General features: G+C 39.8%; 3 protein-coding genes across 5 annotated transcripts; all 3 read right to left on the bottom strand.

The window, feature by feature from the left end:
• Window positions 1–5,089: 5,089 nt before the first annotated feature.
• On the bottom strand, window positions 5,090–7,400 carry LOC106674462 (ribonuclease P protein subunit p38). Of its 3 annotated transcripts, none has more exons than XM_076889996.1 (3): window positions 7,259–7,400; window positions 5,642–6,513; window positions 5,090–5,400 (listed from the first exon to the last, which is right to left on the bottom strand). In XM_076889996.1, the coding sequence occupies exon 2, from the start codon at window positions 6,498–6,500 to the stop codon at window positions 5,691–5,693; it is 810 nt and encodes a 269-aa protein (XP_076746111.1). In that variant the 5' UTR covers window positions 6,501–6,513; window positions 7,259–7,400; the 3' UTR covers window positions 5,090–5,400; window positions 5,642–5,690. The 3 variants fall into 3 exon arrangements, with proteins under 3 accessions (XP_076746111.1, XP_024654781.1, XP_014265368.2); XM_024799013.2 differs by adding an exon at window positions 6,591–6,678 and having other exon boundaries at window positions 5,090–6,513; window positions 7,259–7,387; XM_014409882.3 differs by having other exon boundaries at window positions 5,090–6,513.
• A 622-nt stretch (window positions 7,401–8,022) lies between these two features.
• Window positions 8,023–18,513, bottom strand: LOC101471133 (uncharacterized). The gene is made up of 8 exons (XM_012924465.4): window positions 18,400–18,513; window positions 17,288–17,406; window positions 17,022–17,210; window positions 14,512–14,650; window positions 13,427–14,421; window positions 11,806–11,961; window positions 11,304–11,399; window positions 8,023–11,206 (listed from the first exon to the last, which is right to left on the bottom strand). Exons 5-7 carry the CDS (start codon window positions 13,940–13,942, stop codon window positions 11,376–11,378), a joined length of 696 nt encoding a protein of 231 aa, XP_012779919.2. The 5' UTR covers window positions 13,943–14,421; window positions 14,512–14,650; window positions 17,022–17,210; window positions 17,288–17,406; window positions 18,400–18,513; the 3' UTR covers window positions 8,023–11,206; window positions 11,304–11,375.
• Window positions 18,514–23,299: 4,786 nt separating this feature from the next.
• Window positions 23,300–25,751, bottom strand: LOC143421079 (uncharacterized). The gene is made up of 3 exons (XM_076889997.1): window positions 25,535–25,751; window positions 25,144–25,425; window positions 23,300–24,651 (listed from the first exon to the last, which is right to left on the bottom strand). Exons 1-3 carry the CDS (start codon window positions 25,743–25,745, stop codon window positions 23,621–23,623), a joined length of 1,524 nt encoding a protein of 507 aa, XP_076746112.1. The 5' UTR covers window positions 25,746–25,751; the 3' UTR covers window positions 23,300–23,620.
• Between the last annotated feature and the right edge of the window lie 536 nt (window positions 25,752–26,287).

Raw genomic sequence — 26,287 nt, forward strand, 5'->3', positions numbered from 1 at the left:
CATTTGAGGGTCAAATATTACAAGCTCCATTTAAAACAAACAGCACTATCAAAATACCAGGAAAAACGTAATTGCCTTTAAAAAAAACAATGTGTGCAGACCAGCTTTAATTGTGGACAAATTGAAATTCAAACTTCAGTCAGGTATAAATATACCCAAACGGTATATTTATTTTTTTTCTTTCCACCAAAGTAAATATGATTCAATAGATTTTTGTAATTCCACGAAAAATCACCTTGCCCGGTGGGCCGATGGCCAGTCCAGCTATGGTCATTACGAGGGAAATTTCTTTTGCAGTTTGTCTGAAAAGATGGACTTGCGCTTCGGGATCCTTTAAACATCATCAGGCGCGTTGCTACGCGCTGTCTGTCCTGTCTGTGAGCTCACAAAGCAGCAGTACGGGGATGAATGACGTCACACACATGGATCCTCTGTCGGAATATAGTAAAACCGAGGACGGTTGGTTAGTTGGCTTAGTCCTCCTTTGATCGAATCAAAGGATCAAAGGATCGAAGAGAGCTGACGTCATGGCTGACGTCACGGTCGCTGCCAGAAAAATCTATAAATAGACCCCAGTTTCTTTAACTCGGCATTTCAAGAAACACCTTGTTGTTTTCGCAAGCCAGGAATCCTTGGGAAAGAGAACAGTTTAACACTGAAATTATTCAGTTAGCGGTTTTGTTTTGTTTTTTGCGAAACTTTTATAGAAATGTCACAGGAACCGTCCAGCAATTCAGTGTCTCACAGAGAAACGAGAGAGGAAGGACCGTCCAACTCAGGGGAGAGAGGAATAGTCCAGGGCATGGAGCCCAAAAAGAAAATTCGCATAAGCGAGATAGAGGGGGTGCCCGTAAAGATAACACTGCAGATTGGAGCACTTGAGCAAAATGTGCATGAACTTGAGGAAACGCAAGAGTTTCTCCTTGAACAGAACAACACCATTGTTGTTCAGCTGTCCAAGGCTGAAAGCGAGAGAAATGAACTAAAGAAACGGAATGCAGATCTCGAGAAAGCTTTGAAAACTATTAAGGGTCAAGTGGAAGAATTACAGTTTTCAAAAACCAAAAATGCTGCTGAACCTGAGGGACTTGAGACTCCTGTTGCTCAACCACCTCAGGATGAGGTTCAGGGTACTGGTATGTGGCATCGTGGTGCCAAATGCCTACTTAAAGTAGGTTTAGGTCTTGCCACAGCGGCCCTTATTGTTCCTGCAGCTTTCTGGGTCTTCTCAAAGATGTCCACCTGACGTGAATGACCCAGCTGCTCCCTGTGGCATTGTGTTTATAACTGATGCGCACCTGCGGACCACTTATGTGCACCCCTGTTTATAATCTTGTGAAAGACGCACGACAGACCTGACCATATACTCGTGTTTTTCATCATCTACTTTTATTACTACAGGTTTACCACTACAGATGGCTGCAGCTTTGCAGCTCACAGCCACACACAGTAACAACAACAACACAGCAGGACCTAGTTCAGCCTTTAAACCAGCAAGGCATGATTGCAGATTGGCGCTCAGGTGCGTCCACCTCCCCTGCTTTCCAACCACGGTCCACCAACTACACCAACCTCCGATAACTATGCAGTGCTCTCCTTTAAGTTTTATTTTGCCCCTCACCCCCCAACCAGTCGCGGCAGATGACTGCCCCTTCTTGAACCTGGTTCTGCCTCAGGTTTCTTCCTGTGAAAGGGAGTTTTTCCTGGCCACCGTTGCCCAGTGCTTGTTCATAGGGGATCATTTGATTGTTGGGGTTTATTCTTTAAAATGTCATTTTATTTAAATTATTTCAGGTGAGGGGTTCACTTGATAGGGAGCACAAAAAGCTGCAAATAAAAACAAATTAAAAAAAAGGTGTATTTAGCTGCAAATCAAAAATAAAAAAAAACAAATATTAAATTTCCCTACTGCTTCGTTTATTTACTTAAAAGAACAGCTTTAAATTTTGTGTGATAGTGTCATGGCCCTTGGTCAAGTGATCCAGGGTTTATCTTTTGGACTGTGTGAATCTGGTTTAATTTGTGTCCTTTGATTTAATAGTATTCATGGTTCTGTTTCTCATCTCCCATGTGTCCATGTTGCTTTTGTATGTCGTGTCTCTTTAGCCGCCGCAGCAGTGGGCGGGCACATCCACATCATCCACGTCGCCGCCAACATACGTTGTATGTTTAGACCATTTATATCATTTGACATCCACAGGACATAGAGGTTCGAAAGACACTGAGTCATGCAATACCTTTAATGAGAATACTGTCAGTGAACACTGATGAGCTTCTGCTTCTTTAATGAGCCATAATTCTCATTAAAGAAGCAGGTTGGCTCATAAAGTGCTCTGTAGTTATCTAATGCAACTGCCATTTGTTTCAGGACATAACCACAATCTGTAATCAACACAGGGTTTATTGAACTGTCGGCTGTGCAGACAACATGGCACGCATGAAAAATGGGTAAGGACATTTTGTGAACACTCATAGTTGATGTCTTAATTATGGGAATAGCTACTATGTAATTGATGCTTCCTATTCTATCAGATAAGGTGCACCTTGTGTGGAAGTTAAGTTGGCTCATTTTTGCCTATGAGGTCTAAAACTTCTGCTTACATTTCAACATGAATGTACTACTACTTTCTACTTAGTACCCGAGTAATCCAGCAGAACAGCTCCAAGATGGTGGTGGTGTAAAGGCAGCCCTCTCTATGATATAGAGGAAATATATTTCATTTGAGGGTCAAATATTACAAGCTCCATTTAAAACAAACAGCACTATCAAAATACCAGGAAAAACGTAATTGCCTTTAAAAAAAAACAATGTGTGCAGACCAGCTTTAATTGTGGACAAATTGAAATTCAAACTTCAGTCAGGTATAAATATACCCAAACGGTATATTTATTTTTTTTCTTTCCACCAAAGTAAATATGATTCAATAGATTTTTGTAATTCCACGAAAAATCACCTTGCCCGGTGGGCCGATGGCCAGTCCAGCTATGGTCATTACGAGGGAAATTTCTTTTGCAGTTTGTCTGAAAAGATGGACTTGCGCTTCGGGATCCTTTAAACATCATCAGGCGCGTTGCTACGCGCTGTCTGTCCTGTCTGTGAGCTCACAAAGCAGCAGTACGGGGATGAATGACGTCACACACATGGATCCTCTGTCGGAATATAGTAAAACCGAGGACGGTTGGTTAGTTGGCTTAGTCCTCCTTTGATCGAATCAAAGGATCAAAGGATCGAAGAGAGCTGACGTCATGGCTGACGTCACGGTCGCTGCCAGAAAAATCTATAAATAGACCCCAGTTTCTTTAACTCGGCATTTCAAGAAACACCTTGTTGTTTTCGCAAGCCAGGAATCCTTGGGAAAGAGAACAGTTTAACACTGAAATTATTCAGTTAGCGGTTTTGTTTTGTTTTTTGCGAAACTTTTATAGAAATGTCACAGGAACCGTCCAGCAATTCAGTGTCTCACAGAGAAACGAGAGAGGAAGGACCGTCCAACTCAGGGGAGAGAGGAATAGTCCAGGGCATGGAGCCCAAAAAGAAAATTCGCATAAGCGAGATAGAGGGGGTGCCCGTAAAGATAACACTGCAGATTGGAGCACTTGAGCAAAATGTGCATGAACTTGAGGAAACGCAAGAGTTTCTCCTTGAACAGAACAACACCATTGTTGTTCAGCTGTCCAAGGCTGAAAGCGAGAGAAATGAACTAAAGAAACGGAATGCAGATCTCGAGAAAGCTTTGAAAACTATTCAGTGTCAAGTGGAAGAATTACAGTTTTCAAAAACCAAAAATGCTGCTGAACCTGAGGGACTTGAGACTCCTGTTGCTCAACCACCTCAGGATGAGGTTCAGGGTACTGGTATGTGGCATCGTGGTGCCAAATGCCTACTTAAAGTAGGTTTAGGTCTTGCCACAGCGGCCCTTATTGTTCCTGCAGCTTTCTGGGTCTTCTCAAAGATGTCCACCTGACGTGAATGACCCAGCTGCTCCCTGTGGCATTGTGTTTATAACTGATGCGCACCTGCGGACCACTTATGTGCATCCCTGTTTATAATCTTGTGAAAGACGCACGACAGACCTGACCATATACTCGTGTTTTTCATCATCTACTTTTATTACTACAGGTTTACCACTACAGATGGCTGCAGCTTTGCAGCTCACAGTAACAACAACAACACAGCAGGACCTAGTTCAGCCTTTAAACCAGCAAGGCATGATTGCAGATTGGCGCTCAGGTGCGTCCACCTCCCCTGCTTTCCAACCACGGTCCACCAACTACACCAACCTCCGATAACTATGCAGTGCTCTCCTTTAAGTTTTATTTTGCCCCTCACCCCCCAACCAGTCGCGGCAGATGACTGCCCCTTCTTGAACCTGGTTCTGCCTCAGGTTTCTTCCTGTGAAAGGGAGTTTTTCCTGGCCACCGTTGCCCAGTGCTTGTTCATAGGGGATCATTTGATTGTTGGGGTTTATTCTTTAAAATGTCATTTTATTTAAATTATTTCAGGTGAGGGGTTCACTTGATAGGGAGCACAAAAAGCTGCAAATAAAAAAAAAAAAAAAAGGTGTATTTAGCTGCAAATCAAAAATAAAAAAAAACAAATATTAAATTTCCCTACTGCTTCGTTTATTTACTTAAAAGAACAGCTTTAAATTTTGTGTGATAGTGTCATGGCCCTTGGTCAAGTGATCCAGGGTTTATCTTTTGGACTGTGTGAATCTGGTTTAATTTGTGTCCTTTGATTTAATAGTATTCATGGTTCTGTTTCTCATCTCCCATGTGTCCATGTTGCTTTTGTATGTCGTGTCTCTTTAGCCGCCGCAGCAGTGGGCGGGCACATCCACATCATCCACGTCGCCGCCAACATACGTTGTATGTTTAGACCATTTATATCATTTGACATCCACAGGACATAGAGGTTCGAAAGACACTGAGTCATGCAATACCTTTAATGAGAATACTGTCAGTGAACACTGATGAGCTTCTGCTTCTTTAATGAGCCATAATTCTCATTAAAGAAGCAGGTTGGCTCATAAAGTGCTCTGTAGTTATCTAATGCAACTGCCATTTGTTTCAGGACATAACCACAATCTGTAATCAACACAGGGTTTATTGAACTGTCGGCTGTGCAGACAACATGGCACGCATGAAAAATGGGTAAGGACATTTTGTGAACACTCATAGTTGATGTCTTAATTATGGGAATAGCTACTATGTAATTGATGCTTCCTATTCTATCAGATAAGGTGCACCTTGTGTGGAAGTTAAGTTGGCTCATTTTTGCCTATGAGGTCTAAAACTTCTGCTTACATTTCAACATGAATGTACTACTACTTTCTACTTAGTACCCGAGTAATCCAGCAGAACAGCTCCAAGATGGTGGTGGTGTAAAGGCAGCCCTCTCTATGATATAGAGGAAATATATTTCATTTGAGGGTCAAATATTACAAGCTCCATTTAAAACAAACAGCACTATCAAAATACCAGGAAAAACGTAATTGCCTTTATAAAAAACAATGTGTGCAGACCAGCTTTAATTGTGGACAAATTGAAATTCAAACTTCAGTCAGACCATATTCAATTGTATAAATATGCATGAAACCAAATGCAATGCTACTAATCTGCTGAAACAATGAATGCAAACCTGAAGGTCTGAGGGTTCCCCAGATAAAAAATAAAGTTTCTCTTTCACTTTACAGCTTTTTCTTCGGCTTCCCTCTCTTTTTCTTTGCAGGGTTAGCAACGATTCTCTTCACCTGGAGCGGCTGCAGAGTGCAGGAGGGAGACTCTGACACCTCCTCAGATTCACTTTCCAGTTTCCTTTTTTGTCCCCTTCTTTCACCACCTTCCTCCTCCTCCATGGCAACAGGTTCTTCAGGCTTAGCACCTTGCAGCCATGCCATGTCCAATGTAGGCACTCTGGGCTTAATGGCATCGACAGTGTCGGTAAACACCCCATCATCACTGGAGGAGCACCGTCTGAACCCGAGGGCGAGCACGCTTTTCAGCCCCAGCGGCTCCGACACACTCTGGCTCAGGCGAGGCACCTGGCAGGCCGGCACTCCTCTGGTGGTGCTCAGAGCGATCAGGTGATTAGTCGTGTGTTTCGGTTTGACAGACTTGCACACGAGCAGCAGTCTGAGTTCGTTTCTCTCCAGAGCCTTGGTCACCTCGTTGATGCCGATGGCCAGCTGCTGTCTGGCTGCCACATCTGTCCAGCCGTTTTTGGAGGAATCGCTCACCTGGGGAACAGGTTGTGGTGCGACATCAGGTTTTTTGCCTTTCTTTTTCCTCCATGGGCGAAACACTTTCACTTCTTTTTTCTCCAGACCCATTGAGATCAACTTATCCTTCAGAGTTTTCAGGATGAAGTGCATGTCCTCTTGGGGGAGCGGGCTCCATTTTGAGGCAAAGGGTGAGGTGAAGGAGGTCTTGGCTGGAGTCTGCTTTTTGATTTCCTTTTTAGTCGGCTTTCCGGGAGCTGCCATGACTGTTTGGAGCATAAAACAACCGACACTGTAACAAAAGAGAGAAAAACTGCTTTAGAGTCTGGCAACCAATCACTGGATACTTTATTAAGTACACCCGTTCACCTGACTGGTAATGAAGGCAATCAGATGAGTTCCCTGTACTTAACCTCCACAATCACCAGATCTCAATCAGAGAGAGCACCTTTATGATCTGGTGGAACAGGAGAGTCACATCATGTATGTGCAGCCACAAATGTAATGCTGTCATGTCAACATGGGTCACATGTTGATCCCCCAAGAATCTTTCATGAAGAAATAAAGCAGTTCTTAAGGCAAATGGGGGTCCAACCCAGCACAAGGAAGATGTATGAACTGGCCAGTAAATGTAAATAATTATTGATGTTAAATTAAAGCACAGAAATGCCAAAGATGAGTTAACCAGCTTACTCACATATAAAAAACGCATACCGAAATCTTTTTTATTTTCTTGTTTGTTTAAAAGGTAAAAAAGTAAAAGCAGTAAAGAGTAAACACGACTAAGAGGAATAAAGTAAATTTTAAGATGAGTGAATAAAATAGAAAAAACAAGAGCACATTTGTTAATTTTTTTTTTATCCATAAGTCAGACTAAACAAACAAACAACGCCATTATACACTAATACGGTTAGTAACGTTTTTATTTCGCATTTCTTTAACGCACATGGAAATGTCGTTAAATTTCGGATCTTCTTCGGCTCTAATAAAAAATTTTCGCTTCTGCGAGTGTTAAAAACAAACACAGCCGCCGTTACCTGTAGTTAAAGCAGGTAACGCATTTCTCCTCGTCTTCTTTACAGCTTCAGCACAGCTGCATGAGAGACACACAGGGCGCTGCCATTTTGTTTCAATTTAAATAACTTTATTTAAAAAGCCCCACAGCGCCGAACAGCGGCGAAAGGGCGACACGACAGTCAAATCATCAAAGAGTCAGCGAAGGCAGTGAAGGTGGAGTTTAAGAGGCGGCGAACACTGTTATCTGACACTGTAGTGTCTGATGTAGGGAAACGTGCATGAAGTCTCCTTCATGAATCCGCTGGAGTAAAAGTGCACGAGCACAGGAAATAGAAAGTAGGCTTTTCTAAACCAATTAATCAATTGGTTTAAATGCACTCAAAAGTGATTTTTTACACCAAGCAATAATATGAATAAAATGAAACATATAAAATAAAAAGGTTTATTTATTCAAATACTTCATTAAAAGGTTAAAAAGGTATTTAGGTCTTTGCGCATATTAAAAATGGTTCCTGTGGTCTATAATTATCAGATCCTTTGATCGAATCAAAGGATCGAAGAGAGCTGACGTCACGGCTGACGTCACGGTCGCTGCCAGAAAAATCCTTAAATAGACCCGTTTCTTTAACTCAGCATTTCAAGAAACACCTAGTTGTTTTCGTAAGCCAGGAATCCTTGGGAAAGAGAACAGTTTAACATTGAAATTATTCAGTTATTGGCTCAATATATAAGACAAAATAAAGAAGTAGAAGGTATTAATATCCATGAAAAGGAGCATGAATTAGAATAGAATAGAATTCAACTTTATTGTCATTGCACATGCACAGGTACAGGGCAACGAAATGCAGTTTGCATCCATCCAGAAGTGCTTTAGTGATATAGATATATTACAATATATATTAGCAATAATATAGATATGTGAGTATATTACAGAAATGGGTCTATTATGGTATGTTATAATGTACACGGTATGAAGTATGTTGTGAATATTCTATAACTATAAGTATGTACAGGCTGTAGTGAGTACAAGCTATGTACAGGATATGAACAGGATATAAATATGAAAAACTATACAGAATATGAAATAAATAACTTTACAGAATCTGGGATATACAGCTATACAGAAATGGGAACTATGCAAGTTGTAAACAGTTGTAGGATTAAAAATTATCGAATGTACAGAATGATTATTTACACAGAGCTATACAGTAGTGCAGTTAAGAAATTAGCCTGCTATGCAGATGATATTTTAATATTTTTGGGTCAACCATCAAATTCTTTACCTAAATTAATGCAATCATTTGAATACTTTAGTCGACTATCTGGATAGAGGGTTAATATGAGTAAAACACAATTGCTTAAGTACAATTATATTCCATCAGAAGAAATTAAAAATAAGTATCAATTAGCATGGCAAACAGAGTACTTTAAATATCTAGGAGTCATAATACCTAAGGATCTTACAGAACTATTAGAACGAAATTATTTACCAATACAGAAAAAAATTAAGAAAGATATAGCGAGATGGAATTTAATTCCATATTTAAGTTTATATTCGAGAATAGACTCAATTAAAATTAATATTCTTCTTAAATTATTATATTTATTTCAAACACTACCAATAGAAATTAACCAGAAACAGTTTAATGAATGGGACAAAATTTTGTCAAGATACATACGGCAAGGAAAAAGGCCCCGAATTAGATTTAAAACCCTACAACTTAACAAAGGAAAAGGGGGGTGGGGCTTACCTTCTCTTAGGGAATATTATTGGGCAGCACAATTAAGGCCTATGATATGCTGATGTAATCCTTCATACGATGCTCAATGGAAAGCCATTGAGGAGGTTCTGACTTCCATCCCCATACAAGCTATTATAGCAGACAGAAGCTTGCAAAATTTAATAAAAACTATTGAAAATCCATGGATCAAGTTGACTTTTAAAATTTGGGAAACAGTAATAAAAGAATATAAACTAGAAGAGGATATAGCAGTTCTTAAGTGGTGTGCATATGACACACATTTTGCTCCAAATAAATTGGACACCAGATTCAAAGATTGGACATATAAAGGATTAACAGCTTTATGTATGGTAATGGAGGAAGGGAGACTAATTAGTTTTGATAAAATGAAAGATAAATATTCATTAGAAACACAGGATTTTTATAGATATCTACAGATGAGGCATTTTGTCAATAAAACGATAAAAGCTAAGGCTGAATTGAGTAAACAGCTGCTAGACGTATTTAAAAGGGCATATAGTTCAAATAAAAATAGAGGTATTTTAGGTGACCTCTATAAAGGATTAACAAATATGAAATTACACTCAACCTTGTATATCAAAACAAAATGGGAAATTGAGGGAGGAATAGAGATAAAAGGAGGATGAGTGGACAACAATATGGGCATATCAATGGAAACGTAGCAGCTCACAGAGCTGGAGGGAATTTGGGTGGAAATGCCTGATAAGATATTTTATTACACCTCACCAAAAATCTCACTATGAAGGTAACCCTCCCACTTGCTGGAGAAATTGTGGAAATACAAATGCTAATCACTATCACATTTTCTGGGACTGTCATGTTATTAAAACTTAGTGGAAGGGAATACATGCAGCAATACAAGAGACATTTGGAAGATGTTTACCTTTGGAAAGTAAAAGTCTATTATTTGGACTTATTCCAGAAGGATGGACAAAGAACGATAAATACTTGTTTAATATTTTACTGGCAGCAGGAAAAAAGCCATCACAGAAAAAAAAAGAAAAAAGATTTTGACTTTGTTAACTACTAGAAGACTAGAGGAAATATTAGTTACATTAATGGAAACAAAAACACTCCCTATATTTATTTATCTTTCCTTTTTCCTTATGTATTTTTTATTTATGTTGTTTTGCTTCTTTTTCTTTGCTTCTTCTTTCGTTCTTATTGTATGGATATTTTAGTTGTTTAAATATAGAAAAAAAGAAAAAATATATGTACTGAAAGATAGCTGAAGTTGATGGTATTGTATAGTGATTCTAAAATGTCAATAAAAAAAAGAAAGAAATTATTCAGTTAGCGGTTTTGTTTTGTGCGAAACTTTTATAGAAATGTCACAGGAACCGTCCAGCAATTCAGTGTCTCACAGAGAAACGAGAGAGGAAGGACCGCCCAACTCAGGGGAGAGAGGAATAGTCCAGGGCATGGAGCCCAAAAAGAAAATTCGCATAAGCGAGATAGAGGGGGTGCCCTTAAAGATAACACTGCAGATTGGAGCACTTGAGCAAAATGTGCATGAACTTGAGGAAACGCAAGAGTTTCTCCTTGAACAGAACAACACCATTGTTGTTCAGCTGTCCAAGGCTGAAAGCGAGAGAAATGAACTAAAGAAACGGAATGCAGATCTCGAGAAAGCTTTGAAAACTATTCAGTGTCAAGTGGAAGAATTACAGTTTTCAAAAACCAAAAATGCTGCTGAACCTGAGGGACTTGAGACTCCTGTTGCTCAACCACCTCAGGACGAGGTGAACCTTACCATTTTCTTAAAGCCAGAAATCAACTTTTTTCGGAGCAACTTACCACGAAACCCAAAAACTGTAAATCAAAGCAAATTGCTGATTCTGTTTTCCACAAGTTGCATTTGAGTTGAACATGTTGTCAAATAGGTTAGACTTTGGTTAAGAGCTTTGTTTTGAAGCTTCTTATCCTCTGGGAACAGGTAGATGTCAACTCCATAAAAATGTGTTGCACAGCTTTAAATGTGTACTTGAGTTCTTTGGGAAAATCCATGTTGAGCCCATAAAGTAGGCCAAACAGGTAGGCAAAGGCAGTGGGAAGGTCTGGCAGATCATCAAGAATAATGTCCTCTTCCAAAACAATGGCAGTGTTGACCACTGTGGACTGCGAGTTGGGTCCCACGTAGTCCTCCAGAACAGTGAGGATGCCCACCGTAACACCTCGGGTTGCCCTCTCAACTGGATCTGTATCCTATGCAAAAAAAACAAAAACAAAACAAAAAAAAACCCCCAGTACATATAAGTCTCTGAAAACCAAATCCGAAGATTGAGTAGATCTGCATGCTCACCAGACATGTTAAGAAGAGTTTGGTCTCGTCGTCGCGAACAAATATCGGTAACCCTTCCAAACTGATGGTTCATCAATGCTCGACTATGTTTGAGACCTAAAACAAGGAAATCAAATAAGACTCAGTCTCATTTATAAACCTACCATTTTGTTTTTAAAACACATTAAGTTTTGTTGCTAAAAATACAGTCTTAAGAAATAAGATGTTGAAATTAGTTATTGCAGATAATTGCTCATGGTTTTGTCAGTTGTTTTTTTAAAGTAATTTTGATGTGCAAGAAATGTAGCACACTTATTACAACATGTATAACAAAAAGTGCCATGACCTGCCATCTGCCAAACACACAGCGCTGCTTGTTAGCTTATAATCCCATTCAGGACACTTTCTGAAAACTATTGAATATTTACTAAATTGATGTAAAAATTGTTAAAATATCTTTCTTTACAGTGGGAACTTCAGGTTCCTCATAAACCAGACACCAATACATTTTTATATATATTACCTGTTCATCAAACTTCCGCAACAGGGAATCCATGTCATTGCAGAAAGCAGCTTTTTTAATTCGATACAGCTTAATCAGCCGAAGTGAGTAAGTGTCGAGGGCAGTCATGAAGGTCCCCATGAGATCCTTGGTAATGCGTGAGAATTCCGCACAAATCTACAAAGCAACAAAAAATAAAAAAAATATTAAAAAAAAAATAAATTAAAAAAAAAAATAGAAAACTTTTAAAGGTACATTATATAAAAATGACATTGTTTTCAAATTTGGTTAAAACAGCTTAATTTCAAAACATTTAGTTAGTCTCGGCTGATCTATTTGTCAGGTCTTGATTGGATTTTTTTTTTCCCCCTTTTAGTGGTAGTGGTGGTACAAATTATAACTGACGCATTTAAAAAAAAAAAAAAAAAAAAAATCTGATCGGCAGATTTTACATTAAGTATATAGAATACCTAATCAAATGCTGATTAGACAAAATAATGGTTTCAACTGTTACAGGATGCATTGAAGAAAAGAAATAAATCAGTAAATTGTATTTTAAATTCATTGCAAAAATTTCATTAATTTTGTAGTTATGTAAGAATGAAGTAAGAATAACATCCTGTGGTCAAATTTGGATACTTTCATAACACGCAAGTGACTTTCTCAATCCTGTTCTGTGAGTTTCATGGCTGTTGCCTGCTAAGGGTCAGCACCAAAAGATTCTAGATGCCCAGTGAAGACAAGTCATTGCAAAAACTGTGGTTCAGGGGGTTGGGAAGCTCATCTATAACCAGAAGGATGCTGGTTCTGTCCCCCAGCTCTCTCTGTCCTGGTCGTTGTATCCTTGGGCAAGACCCTTTACGCTACCACCTACTGGTGTTGGCCAGAGGGGCCAATGTGCGATATGGCAGCGTCGCTTCTGTCAGTCTACCCCAGGGCAGCTGTGGCTATAACTGTGGTTTCCCTGCACCGATGTGTGAATGTGAGAGTGAGTAAGTAGTGGAATTGTAAAGCGCTTTGGGTGCCCAGCAAAGAGCGAAATAAATGCAATCCATTATTATACACGGTAAGTTGACAAGTAAATAGATTTCACTTCAATCGAGTTGTTGGTAATACCAAAATTAGCTTCATATTTTTAGAGCCAACTATTTTTTTTATATTTTACCATTAGCATTGTTAGCTCAACGGTAGCCTTCAACCTTTTCTACAAGATATTGGAGTGATACAAACAGATATTTCTCAAGGGCACAAGAAATGGAGCTCACGTTCATTTACTCACCCAGACAAGTTTCGAGGCATTTGGAGTTGATCAAAAAATTTTTTATATCATATAAAATCAACTTTTTCGAGCTTTTAAACACATTTTAATGTTATTTCCTTAGATTAAAAACCCTCCACAGTGGTTTTTGGCTTAATTCAGGCATTTCTTAGTTGTCTCAGTGAATCCTTTCCCCATAACCGTGGCTCAGCTCTCTCCTGCAAAACGACTGACTCGTAACATTGGGATTAAAATTTCTTTCTAACAACTCCAAATACCTTGAAATTTGTCTGGGTGAGTAAATGAACGTTTTCCATTCTAGAAATAAGACCACACTGAAAAAAAATGGAAGTTTTCCTTTAAATATTTAAGAGATTATCTAACCTGTTCTTTCAAGAAGAGACCTGGCCATCTGAGCTGCATTTCCTTGACCAAGGGCTGCATCTCCACAACTTCTTTCCTCCTGAGAGAGAATGTGATGTCCATCTTTTGGGTGATGAGTGCCATGTTCTTATCCCTCTTCATTTCATCTTCCAAAATGCATCTTTCATTTTCAAGAGACTCATTATTGTAGTTTTCTGGGGCATCAGGGATAAAGTTGACTTCACCTCGCTTTGGTTTCTTTAAGGAAAATCTATTTGTGCCACTGTCATCTTCTTCCCCTCTTTTTTTTCGATTGTCTGCAACTTCACTACATTCAGCTTGACTTAGCTTGGAACGGTAGTTGGCAAGCTTGAACTTAATGCTTGTTGCCCAACCATCATATCCTGTGCCATTGCCGGGCTCTTTGAGGCAGGGATGTTTTGAAACTAGCTCCTGGGCAACAGACGTTATTTCATTCTTGTCAGGGTAGGCTTTGATTGCAAACATTTCTTGTGCCAGCTTGTCTAGAACTTCCATCTTGATGTCTCTTGTTACACTTAAATTTGCCCCTGCTTTCTCATATACCTCGTTGCCCTTGCAAAGTTTTAACTCTACATCATAGGAAAAGGTTGGGCTAGGAAATGGATTTGGCCACTGAAGTGCTACGCATGTAGGTCTGGGTGGATGAGGATGGGCTGAAAGAAGATGCTGAACTCACACTGGCTGTATCAATAGATGAGATGGTGCTATGATCAGATGGAGTCTGGTGGCGAGGCTGATGCATTTTCCTCCCAAATGAGGTGCAACACTGCCCGTCCAGCAGGTAGCTCATTAATATCCATCAGGTTGCAAAGTGCGTTCCCAAAATCTGGGTCTTCATATTGTATTGCAAAGTCACCTTCAAGTCCAAGCTTTGCTTGTAGTTCATCTTGAAGCTGCTTCACAGATTCTGGAACAGTGGACAGTTGGATTTTTCTGATAAGTTTTGGACTGACGTGGACTCGCAATAACAGGGCCTGTGAAGACAAACCAAAAAAAGGGCACAATTCTAAATAATTAACGAATTCAAAGTAATCAACTGAAAACTATTTAAGAATAATACATACCATCACTTTCAATGCAGGAGGCACGTAACAGGTGTCACCATCAGTTGTCCAGCTACGCAGTATTCAGCTAAAGGGTGGTAATCATTCAAATCTTCTGGGTCAAGTATTTCCAGATCTTTGTAGCTGCTGTCAAGCCGATCTGTAATGTTCCATAAACCAAGAGGAGAGCTTTGTAGCAACAAATGACACTTTCCCAGAGTCAGTTATTTATTGCAGTTATTTTATGAATTTTTCGAGATGTTCCTAAAGGGTTGCATATTTCAAAGTCGTCAATATACAAAGCTAAACTAATGCAAGTATCTTGCAATCCTAAAAGCTTGTTGTTTAAAAATACTGCCCATCTCTAAATGATCTGTAACCTTCACTAATTTCTTTATCAAATGCTAACTTTTCAAAGAAACTTTTCTCTTTCAATAAGTTCTCCAACACCTGGTTTACTGAGACATAAACAAATGTATTTCTAGTTCTCGCTTTGTAGGTGTACTCTTTAGGCTCACATACATGAAAATTATTCTTGAAATAAATATTTCTCTTGTAATCGGTAGATAATGCACCTTTTGGTTCTGTTGAGATAAATAATGGGTTGGTTTTGAAAAGTGCATCATTTAAAATTTTTATTACATCATCATCTGCCTCAATGTTCTGTTCAGCAAGCACCTCTTTGATTCTTTGAAATGAATGAACCTTAGAAAATTTTAAAATGTCACTAATTTCCTCAATAATTTCCTGCAAAGCCCTTTTAGAAACATGTAACAATGTTTGCATGTAGAGCAGGGCAATATGACCAAAATATTTATCGTGATATAGATTTGAAAATTTGCGATAACGATATAATTGACACTAGACAAAATACTTTACAACTCCACAACTTTATTAGTGCAAAAAAACACATCAATGTATTTTCACTTAAACAAGCAGCTGTTTTTTTTTAAATCTGCATTAATATATATATAAAAATTTAACAGTGCAAATGCAAATTCCTTGCTGACAGTTTAACCAAAAGGCATTTCCAGTGGAAACTGGCCGACATATCCTCAGCTTAACCATGTATAACAGCCACGAAACTTAAAAAGAGGTTATATACACACACACACACACACAATACGGTAATATTATGTTGAAGCACCGTACGTATCACTCCGCCGGGCTCCTCCCTCGTCATCATAAATAATGCTGTTCCAGGTTCAACATTGCAAGTGACCAATCACCTTCTCCTGACGTCATCCGCGACCTCGAAAAAAAAAGCAAACGCCTTCAAAAAAATCTACTTCACTTGCGAGAGGAGAAACCGCCTCTGTAAGGACAATATGTATAATGCTTACCGTTTATTAAAGTATCCTGAAATGCAAAGAATTCAAGTTCCTGAATGGGCGGACAGAAGCGGTTTCTCTTCTCGCAAGTGAAGTAGATTTTTTAAGGCAGTATTTTTCAAAGACACAAAAGGGGGACATCACAACAATGTCATTGGTCACTTGCAATGTTGACCCTGGAACAACATTTATTATGATGATGTGGGAACAACACACAGACACGAGGATATCAGATCATCCCCTGCGGATGACAGCCGTACTGCTCCGACAATCCATCAAGCGGTGTGGCTTCGTAGCTTAGCAAAGTCGTACTAAAACATTTGACAGATTTTCGAGCGCCGTGTACATAAACTCGTCTCGAGGTCAGTAAACAACCAGAATTCATACATAAGGCACACGGGATTATAAGGGGCTCTGTTGATTTTCAGAAAAATCAAAGGATTGATTTTAAGTGTGCCGTATTTTCCAAACAACATGGTAATAACGACGGCCCGCTAGCATGCTCTACCAAAAATAGTGCTTTGTTGTGTATCTGACGGACGAAAGCTAAACCAGTTCCACACCACTGAAGCTGCAGCATTTTTACAAACCAGTTCTGGTTCATCGTTTCATTCAACGATCCACTTTCACTCTTCTCATTCCCCGTCGGCTTTTTCACCATGTGCGTATGAAAACAAAGGCACTGCGCATGCGCGTTTTACCCATATTCTATCGTGATATTTCATTTTCTTATCGTTGCCCAACATTACACCGGTATTACCGTGAACGGGATGATATGGCCCAGCCCTATTTGCATGCATAGAAAAAGTCTAGCTATTTTATGTTCAAGACATTGGTAATCTACAAACTCATTGTCCTCTTTATCACTTGATGCTACACCTGAACCACTTGGTAATGTCTCTGACTCCTGAGAGGTATTTAAGGATTTATCAGGGGAGCTACTTTCACTAGGACATGCATTTGCATGAGAAATCAGTCTAATACAGTTTTTTATATCTTTTGAGTTTTTTGTGCTTTCTGCTTGTGTGTGACATAAAGGTTGATAAATTGTTGGTAACATAGTCACATTTTTGGAAAGGACAGGATACAGTCTGATGGGTTTTTAAGTGCCTTAAAATATGTGAAATAAATGTATGCTGTGAACAGTTTTCCTTAAATTCACAAAAAACACACACACAAAAAAATGTTGAGATCGCCTGCCTTTTCTTAGCCCTGTTGTGTGATCTGCTGAGGTGAGACTTCAATGCCCTTCGTGTCCTAAATGAACAGACTCAGTCACTGTAAACACAGGGCAAATGAAATCCTCTTCTATGTCGTAGCTGGTGATGTCTTAAGAGTACTTCTTGGCTTGAACAGACAAAAGAGCAGAACTGGCACTGCATACAAAAACTATAATGAGAAGAGAGGACAGTGTCAACAATTCAAAAGAAACCTAAATTAATCTCAAATTACCAAAGTTACATTACCTGATTATGTGTTTGGGGGCGGGGGGAGGCACCCCTGTTCTGATTCCTCTCCTTACCAACTCTTCGTCAGTCCCTCACAAATCAGGACAAGTAGTGGTCTGGAGTTGGCTTTTCATTCTCTAAATAAATAAAAATAGCAATTAGTTTTAAAATAAAATACCAGCTTCCTGACATTACTTAAGAATTTTTTTCTCCTGTCCTAATTGTTTTGACTAAAGTGAGCTGATTCTGCCTTGTAAAATGCCATGTAAAACAGTGTAAAACAAATAATTTACAAGATATACATTACATCAAATGTTTAATTTATTATTAACAGATTGTATTCTACATGGAATGCACCAACAGTGTACTGGGATGTATTATGTATGCCAAGGATAATTGTGTGTGATTGGTTTTACAACTTAGAATGACAAACATTGAATTGAAAGTATGAGTGGGATAAAACTCCTGAAGCATCTGTTTAAATTATCAGTGCATTTATTAATGATGCTCCATAAATAAACCAAAACAATGTTTTGTGCATAACAAAAAGCTCACAATTGTGCGATCAAAATGTAAACTAAAAGATGCTGAGCATAATAACAAAGACAGATTTCGCAGCTGCTCTGTTTCCAAGTTCTACTGCGTGACTGACAGCCTGGAGTTTGAAATCCTCTTTGTAACCATGTCTCTTACAGGTGCCATTTATGGTCCTTATACACATAATATGGTAATATTACGTTGAAGCAGAGTATCACTCTGCGAGGCTCCTCGGTAGCCGTAATAATCCAACAATCAATCAAGCAGTGCAGCTTCATAGCTTAGCAAAGTCGTACCAAAACATTTTTGACAGATTTTTTTAAGCTGTGTACCACATAAAATTGGTTCGCGGTCAGTAAGCACAACCAGAATACATAAATAAGGCGCACTGTCTATTTTTGAGGAAACGAAAGGATTTTAGGCCGTGCGTCAAGGCGTTAGCCCGGTTAGCTCGTTAGAGCCGCCCAGCTCCACGCACGCGGTGATCCGCGGTAACTAGTTAACGGAGATTTGCCCCATTAATGCAGTTACGGCATTAACTTTACGCTGACAGTACTAAAATAGTAATCTTCAAATGTTTTCTTTTTACCGACCAGATCCTCTTTGATAGCTGCCGTGTCCATCTTGTTGCCTGCAGATGAAGCGATGGGGGAGGGGGAGTTGTGTTCAGTGAAGGAGAGAGCCGAGGTGGAGTAACGTTGCGTAGAGACAAAAGTGGACGAAAGAGAGGCAAACTTGCGGCTCCACAAGTATAATTATAATGTAACATAGACTACATCGATATAAACGATATTGTTACATCTCATATCTCGTATAAAAATATATTTAGAAACTCTACATGTCGCCCAGTCCTAATCACTTGTTCATCTGTTTTGTTCCAGCTTCATTACTGGATGCATAGTTCTAATGCATCTGTGTTTTTTAAGTTATTTAAAGCCTGTTTGATATGACTCTTGCAGACTCTAGTAGTTCGTATTTAATATTTACTGCTCTGTAGCTGCTTCTCTGATCTCCCTCCTGTTTGTGTGTTTGGTGGAGCTCGCTGGCCGTGAGGACTCCACCACCCCGTTCACACAGAAACTAAAGCATACATTTTATTGGCTAACAGCGATTCGAACAAATTAGACGACATGGCAGCGGGCGCCCCCGAATTTTATTTTTAAATAGCAGCGGGGGGGTTGCAGCCGTTGGTCATGAGCGAGACAGCCTATTTTGTTTCGTTAGGTGGTATGGCGGCCACAGACTGCACTTCATGAAATACACATAGGGGGTGTCGCGGAGGCTTGTCAGATATGAGCTCGCCTCTTTAGTAGCGTCGGATTTTCATTGTTTTGTGACATGGCATGTAGCTTGTGACATGGAATCTTAAATGATATAGTAAACCCATGAGCCACAAGGCTTCTTAGCCTAGAAAGTAATGCTATGCTAAGTTTCAGAAAAATACGAAGCACTTCAGTTGTGATATTTCTAAAATACAAATTGAGACTGTTCAAACATATACTGTCTGATATAATAAAAGAAACATTAATTGCCTTTAGAAAGTTGAGATGAACGATCTATCCAGCTCCTGGTATAAAAAGCCTCACGTTCTCATTAAGGCAGACGGCCAGGTGGCTTTCAGTCCTTGCAAAAGCGCAAAGTAGACCCCGTAGTATCCAAAAATATGAGATGCGCATGCGTGCTCAGGTACAGAAAGGCGCCAAATGCTTCAAATCATGTAAAACTTGAATTCATTCATTTTGCCAGCAATAAATTTCATCTTCGACCAACTTTTGCTCTAAAACGTTAAAGGATTAGTTGAAACCCTTAATGTATTTGAGTTTATGGGGCAACTCAACTTTTATTGTTGAATTGTGAAAGAAATAACTGTAAGCTCAACAATAGTTGGGTTGCGGTCACGTGGTTCTGATGACGTGCGGAGGCAGCGCGATTTTTGAGTGGAGGGCGGAAGTAAACATGGAGGACACTGTGGAGAGTCAGGAGAGCAGCTATTGTGCAACTTTAGACCCCGTTTCTCGGGAGAGATATAAACAGATAGTTAAAAAATATATCGGACGTGATCCGTATTCTTTGAAAATGTCCGAATACACCACAGAAGTAAAGGATTTGCCTACTATCGAGGCTGTGGATATCACCAACTACTTGGTCCTCCAGACTTCTTACTACACTAGGCAGCAAATGAAAGCTTTCAAGAGTCTGGAGGCGTACAATTTTTTTGTCAGCGGGTGGGTCCACAACCTTGGAACAAAACGTCTCCGTGATGGATACAGTTTGGTGTTTGCAAGGGTGAGTGTTTGTTCTTATATTGCTTTATCTTAAACACGCTAACAGTTAGCGGTAGCGGCTTTAACGTCAACAAACATGCCACATCCTTAGGACTTCGTTAGAGTGACAGTTGTTTGTTTCAAGGTAAACCATTCTCAGCGGTCTAACGAGACACCTCTGAAGACTTGGGTAATTGCAAAGGAGGATGGAGAAGTGATTGCAGCTCATTGCAATTGTATGGCAGGGTTAGTAGCCTAATTAAGTAGGATGTTATTGCAATGAGAACACACACATACACACACACACACACACATATACGCATAGGGCACTGCTAGCATTTTGCAGGTGTACTTCAGTAGTAGTGGGGAGAGAGTGTTTTCTTTTAGCTAAGAATTCATCAGCTAAGAATTTGTGTGATTGCCTTAGATCCCTCATGACACTCAGATGCATTTTTCAGATAGAGGGTAGAACTATTCAGTCATGTCATCACCTAGATAATGATTTCTCTATAGGCTGTTGAGAAAGAGTTAATGAATAAACATGTTACTTCAAATAAAGTGCCATTGCACATTAGTATTAGTAAGCTATGCATCATCAAAATGTACTGTAAATATTGCATTTCATGTTAAAAAGATTATGTGCTCTATTTCCAGACTATCAGAATCATGCTCGCACGTTGGAGCTGTTCTTTTTGCAGTTGAAGCTGGGGTGAAAATGAGAGTGACATGCACATCAGAGCAGTGCAAGTGGCTGATGCCATCTCATGTTAAAAAGGTAAGCCAAAAAGCAAAATGTAGGATAAAGAATGTTATATTGGGACTTCATGTGACAGTAGGATAAAATATCTTCCCCTATACTGCTACCTTGTCGTGGTGGGGAAGCTTGAGTGCCTCAATGACCCTGTAGGCTATACCGGCGGGGGCTTCAAGCTCCTGGTAGATCTAATCAAGCCAGGCAGGTTGCAGGTGAGGGGTCAGACAAAAGGCAGTACTTTAATAAATGAAGAGTTCTATTCCAAAACGCTATAACAGCATTTAAAAGCCATTTCCTTTTTCATGACTAACATAACCATGACTGCAGAACCGTATACTGTATATCACACCCTTCTCATGCATGCCTCAACACCCTAGCACTTGTTTTCTGCGCACACACACACCTGACTGCAGCACTTTATATATTCACATTTCTCATGCATTCCTCAATACTCACAACTCCTCACACCACATTTTCATCAACATGGAACTGCTTACTTTCCACTCCTTTTATACCCAGCACATGGCACCTCCATCCCCACCCAACATACACACACACACTTCACTGCCAACCAACCACTATACCCAGCCTAAAACACACATACTCACTCCACTGCCATCACTGTTCAATTTCGAATATTTTTGGAAACGAATATATAGCGTTTTGGAAAAGCGCTTTTTAAATTTTAATGATCTTCTTTGGCTTAATTTTTCCAGATTCCTGCTTGCCCAGTAACTCTGATTGACTTCTCTTCAGCAAAGTCAAAAAAACGAAAGCTTGAGTGTTCCATTGATGGCTGCACAAGTACACAAAAGGTTGGGAAATCACTTCCATGCCCAAGAGTGCAGAGAGATTCAGAGACATACTGTAGGTTTTTTGAGAGTTTAAGCAAAAACTGTCCAAGGAGTGCAGCACTGATGTCTAGGGAACCTTACCACAAAGAATTTGTCCCCCAGTCTAGCATGCTTCCTAAAACTGTGCCTGAGTACAGAACACCAGAGACACTGCAGCTCCCCCCCAAAGACCTTGAAGAGCTATGCCTGGACTTCCAGCTTGAAGAGCTCACCCTGTCCCAAGTCCAGGCTGTAGAGAGGGCGACTCGAAGTCAGAGTGCAAGCAGTATTTGGTTTAGGCAAAGAGCTGGACGCGTAACTGCCTCTAAGCTGAAACAAGTTCTTAAGACCAACCCCCAGCAACCATCAAAGAGCTTGATCAAGGCCATATGCTATCCAGAGGCATATAGGTTCACCACAGCTGCTACAAGGTATTTAGGGTTTGATGTAGGGTAAGGCAGAGTTAAGATTTGGGGTATGAAACTGTCCATAACTGTAACTAAAAAAGTGTTATGAAGATGGAGGTTAGTTATAGGCTTATACGGCTAGGGTTATACAGGGTAAGAACTAAGTATAGTTTAGGGTAATGGCATATTGTATAATACATCACTTTACTGTTTTACACATCCAATACTAAGTAATAATTTCCTTTTCATGTTTGGCATGTGTACTGTTTATAGTTATGGATGCAAACATGAAGCACAAGCCAGAGGAGCATATGAGAAGCTTATGAGCCAGGAGCATGCAGGCTTCTCATGTATGGACAGCAGTCTCTGGCTGAACCCCAAGTGGCCATACATGGGGTCCTCCCCTGATGGGATAGTCACTTGTGACTGTCATGGAACTGGCATCTGCGAGATTAAGGTATTGACTCTGTTGTAGTCAAGGCCATAGGTGTGACATCTTTCCATAAGAATCAGTGAACTGAGTAAAAATGCAGGAAATACCTTTTCTAATTTCTAATCTATTGTTCAATTAAGATAAGATGAGGCTTTATTGTCTGTGTCAAATAGACATTTGTTTTGGGCAATGAGAGATTATGATAACACAGACCACACCCATCATCTTTGCTTCTTCACTGTTTCATCAGATAAATCTTGATTGTTGTTCTCATCACTGTGATTTTAGTGCCCACACTCTCAGAAAGATGCGGTCAACCTGCGCATGCGTGCTGGGGAGAAGGGCTTCTGCCTCATCAGTGACGGGGATAATGTCACACTGGACCCAACTCATGACTACTATTACCAAATTCAGGCACAGCTTCACATTGCAAATGCAGAGTACTGTGACTTTGTTGTGTGGAACCGCAATGACATATTTGTTGAAAGGATTTTGCCTGACCTTGAGTTTTGGGATGATGCGATTCCTAAAGTTGAGTGTTTTTTTTTAGAAACAGTATACTCCCAGAAATACTGGGACAGCAAGTTACAAACATACATGTGTAATGTGATAAAAGGACGACAACATAATGACATTTTGAATATTGTTATGACCTGATGGTAGTCATTATGAGTTCTGGCTATTGTATTTGCTCTGACGTAGCATTAGAGCACAAATTGTCATTTAATTTTATTGTACATTTAATTGTGTCATTTAAGTGTTGTGTAACACTACACAATGATTAAATGCTATTGAGGCAGCATAATAATACATTGGTGGTTTATTTACAAGATTAGACTTTTAAACAAATAAACAAAATAGATTGCAATCCATCTCACAGTATAATACTGTACAAACTGCCAGCACAATATGACAGTTGGAGAAAAATATTTCATTTGAAAACATTTACAGACTAATCAGGAGTCAGGACTTAGGTACTACTATTACTCTACCCTGTTCTACTTATCACCAGAGCCAAGCAGCAGATACTGGACACTACTCTTCCTCTCCACCCCCGTCTGTGAGCCGTGACAGTGACAAGACATTTAATTTTTTTTAACTGATTGATTACCACCCACCCCCCTTACTCCAGTGGGACAACAGACTCGGAGAGATTTGATAAGGCACAACAAATTACCCCAATCTTGTCGATCAATGCATGTGTCTCACCTGGCTTTGTGGACATGTTCTCTATTGGCATAGCCCTGCTCTGCAGAATTTGATATTTCCTCCTGACTAAACCTATGACTCGCTCAACATGGATACGCAAATTGGCTATTTTCCTTGTCTCTGCCACTTCATAGGCTGACAGCTGTTTTCTCCCTTTAGTGAATGCCGGTGTCTGTAGTGAAGCACAGTAAAACCCCACATTATCGCCAATATTGAACCCACGATCTGCAAGGACAATATCTCCAGGTAACAAGTTCTTTAGGAGGCCACTCTCTATTGTGATCTGCTTATCGCTAACTCTCCCTCCCCAGGCAGAAGATATGTAAGTGACGTAGCCTTGGGGGGCAACACCAATCAAAAATTTTACAGTGTGATGGTGCTTGTAGTTGGACCAAGTTTGAGCTTGTGCAAGAAGATTAGATGGTCTCTCAATAAAGACTTCAAAGCAATCAACAATCACAGCCACTTTACATCCAAATGCCTGTCTGAAACTCAGTGGCATCGTAGCTTGAAGAACATGTCGCTCTGGCCACTCAATTAGGAACTCTAACCTTTTATGAAGTATGTCAATTACTTTATGCCAAACTCTAGAAGCAGTGGACAGAGAAATATTGAACCTGAAAGCTAAATCTTTCAGGGGCAGATTTAGTCTCAGCCTCAGCAAAACTAGTATGAATTGTTCAAATTTGGACAACAAAGACATAGGTCCCGAGGTGATATAGGGCTCGCACAGTTCAAAAATCTGAATTAAAACTAAGAAGTTGGGGAGCCCTGTGTAGAACTTTGTCTTGTCTTCATTTTTTTCAAAAGCCTCCTGGCTGAACTGTGTGTCCAGAGCCTTGCTCCGAAGATCAACCAGCTCTGCTGTGTTCTGTCTCAAAACATCCTCCATCTTCTCGATGTCATCCATCGTCAGCTCTGTCTGGCATCCAGCATCCGCACAGCCTGCAATATAACAGAGGGGGAGCATAATCAGCATAATAGAGGCAACCTCAATTTTTACTCATTTTCACTGTAGGAGTTTTTTAGTGGGCTATTAGAATCTGGTGTAATGTGTTTAATTCACTATGTTAATTTAATGTAATTATTTTTTTTAATCAACAAAAAAACATGTTGCGTCTAAACAAAAAATATATTTATATGTTTCTCACCACAGAAACCTTACATTACGGATATCTTTACTTATCTTTGAAAGGAGACTGTCTGGAATCTGGCAATATAAGAACCATAGCAGTGTACAAAAACCTGTGGTGTGTGCCTGACGGTAATAAGTGCCACTTTTTCCTTTTTTCTGAATAAAATGGTATGGATTTACTCTGTGATTAAAAAATCACAAACATGTAATATGTAACTTGGACCATAATCATTACAGATAATGGCATCTTTTTCTCTTTGACATGATTCTTGTTTGTTTTACATCTCAGCACAATATCTTACCTGGATAAGTGAATGTCTCATTCACACTGAAGTCTTCTGGTTGTGGATTCTCAGCTGGAAGCTGCAGTTCGGGGTTCTCCACTGTCACTAGGCTCAAATCCGGGCTCTCAGCCGTCTGTTGCATATCCAAAATCGCCTCTGCACATCGATGCTGTTCTGCCTTAAGCTTCATTCTTTTCTCTCGTTTGAGAACTGATTCCGATCTGGGTTTTCGTTCGTAGCCGAGATTGACCGTCGGAGCCCAGTCCTCCGACTCTTCGTCATCCAAAGCACTTGGGCAGCCTATAGTCCCAATCAAGTCAATATTAGACTACTAACTTAAAAGCACTAAGTAAACGAGAATTTAACGACAACCTAATGCTAATAAGTTCGTTTGCAAACATAACATTACCTCTGACGAAGTGGTCGCTGCAGACACGGGCATTGGCAGACTCTGCTCCTCCCGACTGTAAACGTAAATTTAAAATCCATTTTTTCCTACGTTTTTCGGTTAGAATTTTCCATTTTTCTCCTCTTCGTTGGGCTATTTTTGGTACCCTAAAATACCGTTTATCAGTTTCTCTGGTCGACCTACTGGAGCATCCGTAAACACAACAGGACATAGGAATTTTGCGTACTGTCTGTCTGTGATTTTGCGCTTATCTTTTTCACTTCCGACCGCCAGTCAAATTTCGCGCTTTACGTCGACGTCACGTCTACGTCAAATGAAACCTAGCTATTGCAAGTTTGATTTTTTACAGTGCAAAGCAGTTCGGGGATGAATGACGTCACACACATGGATCCTCTGTCGGAATATAGTAAAACCGAGGACGGTTGGTTAGTTGGCTTAGTCCTCCTTTGATCGAATCAAAGGATCAAAGGATCGAAGAGAGCTGACGTCATGGCTGACGTCACGGTCGCTGCCAGAAAAATCTATAAATAGACCTCAGTTTCTTTAACTCGGCATTTCAAGAAACACCTAGTTGTTTTCGCAAGCGAGGAATCCTTGGGAAAGAGAACAGTTTAACACTTAAATTATTCAGTTAGCGGTTTTGTTTTGTTTTTTGCGAAACTTTTATAGAAATGTCACAGGAACCGTCCAGCAATTCAGTGTCTCACAGAGAAACGAGAGAGGAAGGACCGTCCAACTCAGGGGAGAGAGGAA

This window comes from Maylandia zebra, linkage group LG11 (genome assembly GCF_041146795.1).
Source record: "Maylandia zebra isolate NMK-2024a linkage group LG11, Mzebra_GT3a, whole genome shotgun sequence".
Classification (NCBI taxonomy): Eukaryota; Metazoa; Chordata; class Actinopteri; order Cichliformes; family Cichlidae; genus Maylandia; species Maylandia zebra.

Coding starts and splice junctions, on each gene's coding strand:
- LOC101471133 (XM_012924465.4), bottom strand. CDS start 13,942: ATGGAAGTTCTAGACAAGCTGGCACAAGAAATGTTTGCAATCAAAGCC. Junction 11,962..13,426: donor GTCTCTTCTTGAAAGAACAG/GTTAGATAATCT, acceptor GTTGCTTTGTAG/ATTTGTGCGGAATTCTCACG. Junction 11,400..11,805: donor TGCGGAAGTTTGATGAACAG/GTAATATATATA, acceptor TCCTTGTTTTAG/GTCTCAAACATAGTCGAGCA.
- LOC106674462 (XM_076889996.1), bottom strand. CDS start 6,500: ATGCTCCAAACAGTCATGGCAGCTCCCGGAAAGCCGACTAAAAAGGAA.
- LOC143421079 (XM_076889997.1), bottom strand. CDS start 25,745: ATGTCCTGTTGTGTTTACGGATGCTCCAGTAGGTCGACCAGAGAAACT. Junction 25,426..25,534: donor CAGCGACCACTTCGTCAGAG/GTAATGTTATGT, acceptor TTGGGACTATAG/GCTGCCCAAGTGCTTTGGAT. Junction 24,652..25,143: donor TGAGACATTCACTTATCCAG/GTAAGATATTGT, acceptor GTTATATTGCAG/GCTGTGCGGATGCTGGATGC.